At 45.1% G+C, this 10,107-nt stretch overlaps 1 protein-coding gene across 1 annotated transcript in view; it reads right to left on the reverse strand.

The window, feature by feature from the left end:
* HIF1A (hypoxia inducible factor 1 subunit alpha) overlaps nucleotides 1–8,495 on the reverse strand; it is a 41,897-nt gene extending 33,402 nt beyond the window's left edge. The window contains exon 1 of the mRNA XM_073349905.1: nucleotides 8,163–8,495. Within this exon, the coding sequence (XP_073206006.1) occupies nucleotides 8,163–8,188 (26 nt within the window). The 5' untranslated portion in view covers nucleotides 8,189–8,495. The remainder of the gene's footprint in view (nucleotides 1–8,162) is intronic.
* Nucleotides 8,496–10,107: the final 1,612 nt, after the last annotated feature.

The following is a 10,107-nucleotide window of genomic DNA, read 5'->3' on the forward strand; positions in this document are numbered from 1 at the left end:
AACAGATATCCCAAATAATTCCATCTTCTCTTCTGGATAGCTTTAGAGAAAATGAGCTGTTGAATGCTCTGATAAATCTCAGCATTTGTTATAAATTCATTCCATTTAATATTTAGTATTTTTCTAAGGCATTTAGAGACTTGCCTGTACCTTTGGGGGATTTCCAGCTATTACATCCATGCATTAAGACAGATATAATATTTGAGTTGAACATTTGTAGTCTGGTCTTTAAGTTGTAGACTTTCGATGACCAAATCTTGTTTAAGCTGGGGACTTCAGCTGCCACTTTACCAATTTGTGACATTATTTCCTTATGGCCCTCTCCACTGGCTTGCATGCATGTTATTGCCAACATATGTGAATTAACTCACTTCTTTCTATTCCTCTGCCTTCTAAAGTAATGCTTGAGTTGGAAGTTGCTGGGATTCTCATTTGATTTTTCCTCCCACAATTGATTATTAACCCCATCTTTTTTGCAATGCTGGTCTTTATTTGCATGTTGGTTGAGCTGTCACTTAGGCTAGCTAGATCAGCACAAAATAGATCTTCTATACTGTTGTTAAGCTGCCTTGATTATATTAGTTATTTTTACTGGCATACCATAACTCTTAAAAATGTTCCCAATTGAATCACAACAGATGCATCAAATGCTTTCTTGAAATATATGACAACTGGTTTTTGCCATAGGACATTCTCTTTGATTATTCTTCTTAGGGGAAAATCTGGCGGACACATGAGTTTCTGGGTTTTAGTTTAATACCACTACCACACTCATCTCCCTAAATATGCCCTGGCTAAGCAAGTACCAAGGACATTCAAAAAAGTTGGTTCATTCTCTGTAATTATGAGCAGAAGAGACTAAACGGAAGAAGTTTTCAAAGTCTCTTAGGTTCCTGACAACCACAAAAAAAGATAAGAGTTTCAAACAAACAGTAACTGTTAATGACAGTTTCTACTGATGATTAAAAAATACTTGATTGGAAAAGATGAATTTGTTACCAACAGTCTCAGTGTTCTCAAAAGACTTATCAACTTCTATACCTAATCCAACTACACAGAGGAAACAAAAGGTCTTATGCTCAAATAACTTTGTTAGTCTAAGGTGGCACAAGTACTCCTTTTCTTTTTAAAAGGTCTAAGGTTCCCCTCAAATCATCCAAAGGAGGAAGTTGCAAGCACCAGGGAACAAGTGCATGCTGTTACATCACTGACATCAGTCCCAGTCACACTAGCACCAAGGTCTCCCTCTTCCATCAACAATGGGCTGAGAAGAAAGTATGAGAATTTCTTAGGTCTTGTCTGGACTGGCATAAAATGTGTCTTTTTAAAATACACCTTTTACCCTAGCTTAGATAAGCTTACTAGACAGAATGTTCACCATTTCTCATAAAAAGATGGGGAGTGCAATGGGGGAAGGGTATCTTCTTTCACCTCACAAAGAGCCCTAGTACTGAGCCAAGAGCTAATTAATGCCCCCCAACCATGGTAACAGCATCAGCTCCTTCCTCCCCCCCCCCCCCCCAGCAGTGACTGGATGCATCCTGACGAATGAGGGAGAGGAGCCAGAAGAAAGGGCAGCATGCTAAAGGAGGCCGCAGCGAACTTGGGATAACAGACTCTTACCACTGCTCCCTGCTGCTGTATGCCTGTTGTGTACCAGCTGACAACTTGGCCTATCAGGCCTTCTCTACACTACATTTTTCCTTAAAGTTTCCCACCATTGTTACAGATTCACTGGTGGTAGCAACAGCGGTCATCTAGTGCAGACCAGTTGCTGGTATTTCAGCTGCATCAGAGCAGGCCTAGATAGCATGGAAATTAAAACACCGGCTCTCACCCACACACTACCTATGCTAGTTCTCCCACTATTATCACTGATGGAGCCACACCGGAAAAGTTAAAACAAGGCTTCAGTAGCTACACTTCTCCGACTTGCATTCTCTCACTAGCAGGAAGATTCTGACCAACCAGCAGTCACAAAACTGTTGCCCACTCCTCTCCCTCCTGTTTGCAGACAAGTCGAGGGAGAAATATTCCTCTCAGACAAGGATCTAGAGATGTGTAAAGGCAGATTTTTCTAACAAAAATGGAAGTGGCAGGGAACGGCACTGTGCTTGCTCTGCCCTTTTTCCATCCTCAGAAGTAACAGGAATGTCAAGTCTGATATTCCCCTGTTTTTTCAGGAAGACTTTTGGTGGACCAAAGAATATGAACTGGAGAGCTGACTCGCAGGGCTTGTCTGCATAGGGAAATTAACTGGAATAAAATATTTCACAATAGCTCACTCTGTGAGCTCACTTATTCCAGCATAGGCATGGTCACATGGAGAGTGGTCCCAGAATATTTTTTTTCAGAACAGTTTACCACAGGGCAAGGGTGCTGAATCTTTAATGAAATCCTTTATCCAGAATGCTCATTAGTCAAGTGAAATTAAGTGTTAAAGTTGTAAACAATAAGCGACTAAAAAAAAAAAACACTTCTCCTTCCAACTGTTCAGTTTTCTGTCTTTTTACTCTTAGGATATCAATTTCACTAGTTCTCCAGGCACCATCTAGCAGTCAAAGGAAAAGAAGGCTGGATTTCTAATGTGTAAAAACCATACACAAAAATTTGCAAATTAAACACTTTTCATGCCTTCTTTATAGATTTTTTTTTAAGAGAACATTTCCCTGTTTTCCCTTTTTAAATTATCACCTTTAATGTTCAATTAGTTATTTTCTCATTTAGGATAAAATTATATAGGAAACATCCCCACAAAGAGAACAATGTGAAAAAATTAAGCAATGCGTGTTTTAGATGTTCCCTATTCAGAAGCAGGGCTTGGTAAATCAGCTGGCCCCAGACAAGACAGAGGCTTGCCCTAGCTAGCTAGCAATAGTACTTAGCTTAGATTCTGCAAATGTTGATTGTCTATCATTTACCAAAAAGTTTCTAGCCCTTGCACTTGTGAAGATAATTTGACATTAGATTATTGTTCGAAAGCTAGTCCTTTTCCAAATCTTGGCGATAGATTGCTCCAGGGCCACTTTTCTGTTACTCATAACTTTGTTAAACATCAAAAAAGTAAAATTAACAAAATTCTGATAATTTTTATTGATGATATTCAAAACTTTGTGCATATCATGTTATGCATACTTAGTAAAGCAATGAGAAGCTGCAGAAACAGACACTGGAGCTAATTACTCTGATGCGCCACACAAAACATGGCTGATTAAAAAGGTAAAGCAATGGAGACCATTTCCCCCCCCTTGCAGAAACAGGAAGTACTTATGCATAAAGAGAAAGAAAATCTCCCCCTCTCACAACACCTGGGGAGGTGCGACTTCACATTTTTCAGACTTTTACTAATCAGTAACTGATATTGATGACATAGATTAGCCTTTTTGGCTGAGTTTCCCACCACTGCTCACACTGGCAGAGCTCAATCAGTGTTAACAGTGAGATTTTTTTTAAAAACACAAAGTCCATGATGAATGGTTCCAGAGATAAGATGCTGGAATAGCCTCAGCAAAACGGTCATCCCCGCTCATCATCTGTGTATCTGTTGGCCTTGGAACTTGGCTTCTCATCAGGTTTTGCTGGTGGAGACCACACCCTCCTTTCTCATGCTGGAATTGAATAATGGATGTCTAGTCAAGTTTTTAAGTCCCAACTAAGAATTAAACATGCAGACGATAACTGTAGTTTTAATGAAACTAGAAACCAAATATGAGCGTTGCATTATAGACATGTAAACTACTGGTATATAAGGCATACTGAACACCCGAGATTACCTCTTAAAATTCTCCTGTATGTTACCCTTAATAGATAATATTTAAAACAGAAGGAACAATTTACTCCAAAAGTTATTGAATACTCAGGAAATAAATGTTATAGTATCAAGAAAGAAGATGATAGCGTTCTTGTTTAGTTTCCTTTTCTAGTATGTGTAGTCACAAGCAGCATGTCTTTAATAATATTAACTAGTTTTACTACGCAGCACATACACTTAAGATGGCGCAAGCGTCATGCTGCTAATGGTGAGCACAGAGAAAAAACCCTGTTGGCAGCACCAAGCATTTGTACCCAGTTTATAAAATTTAGGGGGCTAAACATTACTTTAGCATATACTATCCTTTTAAGCTGGATTACTTTTGTTTTTGGCCAAATTCACACCAAAGAACTGAACAGTAGAGTAAGAGACCCTATTTGGAAATAAAGGGTAAGCATATTGGTATTATCCTGTTTAACAAAAGCCCAAAAGAATAACAACCGAGGCTTACTAATTGAAAACAAAAACCCCTCTCAGAGACCCTGTTTCTCCCCACAAGGCACAAGTGGCAACAGGCCTCCATGAACCCATACTGAAGATGGTTTAACTGCAAGGGAAGAGGCAAAACCCAAATAATTGTCAGTAATATGTCAGTTTGTTAATTATACTGGGCTCAAGTGTCCATAAGGAATGAAACTAGAACTACAGAAGTTCTGAGCTATATAAAGCAGAATGGCTTTCAAGTGTCTTTCAAAGTTTTCCATGAGTCAGTAAGTCCATAAGCCACCAATTCACATTTAAAATTACTATCATCACTGATCTACATTTACATACAGCTTCTCTTTTTCATTCTTCATATACCTATAGCTACTCACCTACATAATTAAGTTCAGGACTTCACAGCACACTCAACTAGCAGATAATAAGTCTCACTTTATATCCTCTTGCAAATACTCATGAATCGGACGTACCCAAGTGTTAAGATTCCTTTATTCTTATACTAAATTCCAGAGTAAACTGTCAAGTAAGATGGTTTCCCAATCTTTGCTGCTCCTGTATTTATAGTATTGCAACTTTTTTTCTGCTCTATGACAAATACTAACTTTTATCCAAATTCTTACAAAATTACAAAATTTAGTTCTGTTTCCAACATCGTCAGGGGGGAAAAAAAAGATGGAAACCACCACAGGATTTATGTTGCGTCTCCAAATATGAGAGAAACTTGAACATTGATGCTTATTTTTAGTTTTGTTAACGTGGTGTAAAATAAGAGAGATTCAACTAAATGAATGTATGAGAGTAGAAAATTTAACTATAGTGAGTCATCATCACTAAAGCTTTGGCTCAAATGTTGCATTTCTGTAGCTTCAAGAAAACATTACTGGAAAATGGAAAGAATCAGCTTCAAAGAATCCTTCAATACACACAGTCAAACCTAACCCACCTCAAACAATTTGGGACTGTTAAGCAACATTTGATGTTTGCAGTACTGTAGATATGTTGGTCCCCAGATTTTAGAGAGACAAGGTGGGTGAAGAAGAGCTCTGTGTAGCTTGAAAGCTTGCCTCTTCCACCAACAGAAATTGGCTCAATAAAAATATATGACCTCACTCATCTTGTCTCTCAAGTAACACAGACTTTCAACAAGTTCTCTGCTCCAAGTTGCATAAATGTCAACTCATGTCCTTCCTTTTATGGCTACCCACATCTTTGCTCTATGCATTTATAACATCAGGAAGAGTATTCCTAAATTACAACTTAAATTTTATACTGTTTCTTTTTCAAACAAAAAACATACTCCACAATACTTTAGAGTTAATACAACTTCACAGGAAGATTCAGAAGGAAGTTCTTCCCACATTGAAGTAGGTCTCCAGGAAGCAGCAGCCAATAAATTCTCATTCTTGAGCTTCACCTTTAGCTTATCCCCTCCCTCCTATGTACACTGATTCTTACACCGAAAAATAAAATAAAAATAAAATGGCAGATCACATCCAGCAGCAGCAGGAAAATGGGAAAAAGCTGCCAAATACAAGAGGGTGGTCAGAAAAATAACAGCCACGGACACAGAATGAAGGGACTAAAAAAACTGAACCCTCCATACCTTTTCAAGACCAGCCTTTAAACTGGGCCAAGCTCAGTAAAGGTCATTTACTTATGGTGCAACATTTTCTATGAGGCTTCCCGATAGTTATTAGCGCTGAGTGGAACACATGAGTTTAGAACGGGAACCACCCATATGTACCCTACTTGTATGCATTTTGCTACATAAGACTTTTTTTTTTAAATTGAAACAAATTGCAATTGGTGCAAAGGTAGCACTTCCCCCACAAGTAAATTGCTCAGTATTTTCACATACAGTATTTGCGACCTCTAGCTGCACAAAATCAATATCCACCAGAAAAAGCTAGTTCAGCCACAAAGATATTTAATTCATCTCACTTCCAGTATGATTTAAATAGTAAAGCCTTTTATATCTTTCTCTCATTTGACCTTCTCAGATGATTCTCGGATACAAAGACCAAGATAACAAATCTCAAAAAAAACCAGGAGTACTTGTGGCACTTAGAGACTAACACAGCTGCTACTCTAAATCTCAAAAAAGGTATCAATATAGGGTGACCAGACAGCAAATGTGAAAAATCGGGATGGGGGAGGAGGGTAATAGGAGCCTATATAAGAAAAAGACCCAAAAATCGGGACCGTCCCTATAAAATCAGGACATCTGGTCACCCTAACAACAACAATATAAACATACTCTGCCTTCTGCAGATGGAGATTAAATTAATCCCTCCTCAAAGCGCATTGGTGGAGTTTGTTTAATCTAAAAACCTAATAACCAAAATACTGTGCTCCCCAGCAAACTCTACACCTTCAACATACAATAAGGTTTATTTCTCGAAGCTTTCATTTCCCCCTTTTGAATCTGAATTAAAAATTCTTAGAGAAGAAAGTTATTTACACTTTGGAACATACATTGTTCAGTAAACTCTCTCTTTTCTAGAGGATCAGCGTCTTGAAGAGGAATTTTTACTTATGGGTTCAAAATTTTAAGAATCTCCACTCTTCCTCCCTCCCCCCCAACCTCAACAAAAACCAGCCAATTATGGAAACCAAAACTGCAGAAGATGCCTTAAAAAAAAACAAAAAAAAACAGAAAAACCCCCGACGACGACGTCACAGTTCATTGTTCACATATCCCTTCCAGTACAAACAGCACTCTGGAGTTGTTTTCAGTATCAGAACACCTCATCACATTTGTACCTTTCAAAAAAATACTGTGTTGATTTTCTCAGCATATACAGACATTCTCTTCCTTCCCAATCTGGCTTTAAAAATCCATCAATTTTTGAAATAACTACTGAACAGCTGTGTATTTTCGTTTCTGCTGCCTGTAACCGTTCTACCTTTATTAATCTGGTGTATCTATTTTCTGACAGATTGTAGAGAGCTTTAAACAAGAGTATGGTTCTTATTAATACAAATCTACACACTAAAAAGCCACCCCCTCTTCTCATCCAAACACTATTACACTCTCAAGCACTCTTTTTCTTTTTGCGAATACAGACTAACACGGCTGCGACTCTGAAACCTGAAATTATACACAGAACATAGTCATGAAATCAGGTGCACACACATCACAGTTAATCAACGGCAAGTCATTCCCTACTTACTCCAAGCCAAGAGCAGAACAAGGGTGGGTTTTGGGGTTATTCTATTTTATTTTTTTTTAAGTTGTGTAATGCTCCGTGTGGCAGCAAAAAAGCAGCTCAGGCCACTGAATTCCACCGGGCCTATGCATTAAGTGTCACTGATGTGAATCAATTATCTTGGAGACGAAGATGCATTAAACAGAACGGCCAAAAGCTCCCCGCGCAAATCCTGGATATTAATTTTCTGAAATCCAGCTTTTGCACGCCCCTCCCCCGCAAAATGGCGACGTGGACCGCAGGGAGGAGGAGGAGGAGGAGGAGAAACGAGAGTGCAGCACCCTCCGGAGAGGGAATAGAGGCCGATGGGGAGGCGAGGGGGGTTGTGGGGGGGCAAGAGGGGCGCCCGGGGGCAGGGAAGGAGGGATGGGGGGGAAAGGAAGGGAAGGACACAGTATAACCGGGGCAGGAGAAGGGGAATGTGACAGGGGGTGGAATGAAGGGGGCAGATCCCCGGGGGGTCTCCAGCCCCCCCCCCCCCCGGGCAGGCTGGGGTGGGAAGCGGGCGGCGGGGCGGAGAGGCGGACGAGCCCCAGCCCCACAGACCGGGCGGCGGGGGGGTAGTGGGGATTAGGCCCCGGTGCCGCGGATGGGGCGGGCGGCGCAGGCCCGAGGAGGAGGGGAAGCGCCACGGGGAGCTAAAGAGGCAGAGGAAGGCCCGGGGCAGGGGAGGATCGCGGCTGGGGAGCGGGCCCCGGTACCTTTTTTTCTCGCCGGTGATCTCCATGGCGGCGGCCCCTGTCGCAGTCCGGGCCGGCGGCTCCAATCCCCGCAGGGGGTAGCGCGGCGCTGGGGGGAGGCGCAGCCGAGGGGCCGGGGCTCAGCGCATGGGGCAGGCGGCGGGGCCTGCGGAGGGGACGGGCTCGGCGTCGGCTCTGACCGCACAAGGCTGCGGGCTGCTCGCTCCTCGCCGAGCGCTGGGAGGCGGAGGACGAGGGGGCGGGCGGGCAGGCGGCCGGGGCCGGGCCTGCCAGGCGTCGCACCACTGAGAGGCCGCGCCGCCGCCCGGCCCCCCTCGCCGGCTGGGTCAGCTGAGCAAACAGCTGGGCGGGGGCTGGAGTCTCACGTGTTGGGCTGTGTGCGGGGCGGGCTGGGGACGAGCCCCCCTCCGCCCGGCCCCCGGCGACACGGCGCGGCCTGCAGAGTGCTCGGGGCGGGGCCAGGCTGCAGCGTCCCCGAGCCCGCCACCCCGGGCACCCCGCGGGGCCGGAGACCCCCCCGCCGGGTCCCCGAGCCCGCCACCCCGCGGGGCCGGAGACCCCCCCGCCGGGTCCCCGAGCCCGCCACCCCGGGCACCCCGCGGGGCCGGAGACCCCCCCGCCGGGTCCCCGAGCCCGCCCCCCCGGGCACCCCGCGGGGCCGGAGACTCCCTCCCCGCCACCGGCACCCCGTGCACACAGCAGGACTAGAGACCCTCCCCTCTCCCGAGCCTGCCAGCGGCATCTGGCGGGGCTAGAGACCCCCCCCCCAGCCTGCCACCGGCACCCCGTGGGGCTAGAGATCCACACCCCTCCCCCCCAGCCTGCCACCGGCACCCCGTGGGGCTAGAGATCCACACCCCTCCCCCCCAGCCTGCCACCGGCACCCCGTGGGGCTAGAGATCCACACCCCTCCCCCCCAGCCTGCCACCGGCACCCCGTGGGGCTAGAGATCCACCCCCCCCAGCCTGCCACCGGCACCCCGTGCACACAGCAGGGCTAGACCCCCCCCATGCAGAGAGGGAGTCTAGGGACCCCCAAGACTGCCTCCAAGACCCCCATTGCGAGCCTGACATTGACACTCCCCCTACGCACATCCCCAGTGGTCCTAGAGAAACCCTCGCTCCCTGGGCCTGCCCCTGAGAACCCCTTCCCACACAGAGATCCTTACCTCTGTTGATAGAGACAGGTCTGCAGAGGTTTTCACCCCTCCAAACACAAAGTGAGGCCTGAGAAACTCCCCTCCCCAACATGGAGACGCAGATGGGGCAGCGTATCACCACCAGCACTTACTAACATCAACAAGAGAAGCCTGCAGAGACATCACCACCCACACCGGCAGGCCTGTAAAGAAAATGTATACACACACACAGCTGCCACACAGAGCCCTCCATCAAGACAGGTCTGCTGAGGAAGATTGATTTCAAACATTTGTTAATTTAGGGTAATATCTTGCATCCTGTGAAATCACACATGGCTTAATCCCTACATCATCTATTGATTTCAGTGGGTTTCTGCATGGGCACAGGGAGCCATCCACAGGGGTCTGATTGTAGGTTCAAGGCTCAAAGGCCTTGTCCCCTGGAATTTCAGGCAGGGATGGCCAGTTACTTATGCATACCCTTAGCATAGGAAGAGTAAGCCACTACAAACCATGACTGCTGCCAGTGCAACTTACCCTTACTTGACTAAACTGTAAATCATGGCTTGGCCTGTCGAGTGGGTTTCCATCTGGTACACTGATGGCTGGTTACGGATGAGTGAAATCCCCTGTGCAGACAAGGCCGTTAGAGACCGTAAGATGCTTGGGCCAGGGCTTGTGCTTTTTCTCTGTATTTCATACAGCACCAAGTACAACTGATGAGACTCACCAAATAATACACTTTATAACATGCAAAAAACTGTTCAGCCTCATAGCTGAGATTTTATGGGGACAATACATATACAT

Source organism: Lepidochelys kempii, chromosome 6 (genome assembly GCF_965140265.1).
Source record: "Lepidochelys kempii isolate rLepKem1 chromosome 6, rLepKem1.hap2, whole genome shotgun sequence".
In the NCBI taxonomy this organism is placed as follows: Eukaryota; Metazoa; Chordata; order Testudines; family Cheloniidae; genus Lepidochelys; species Lepidochelys kempii.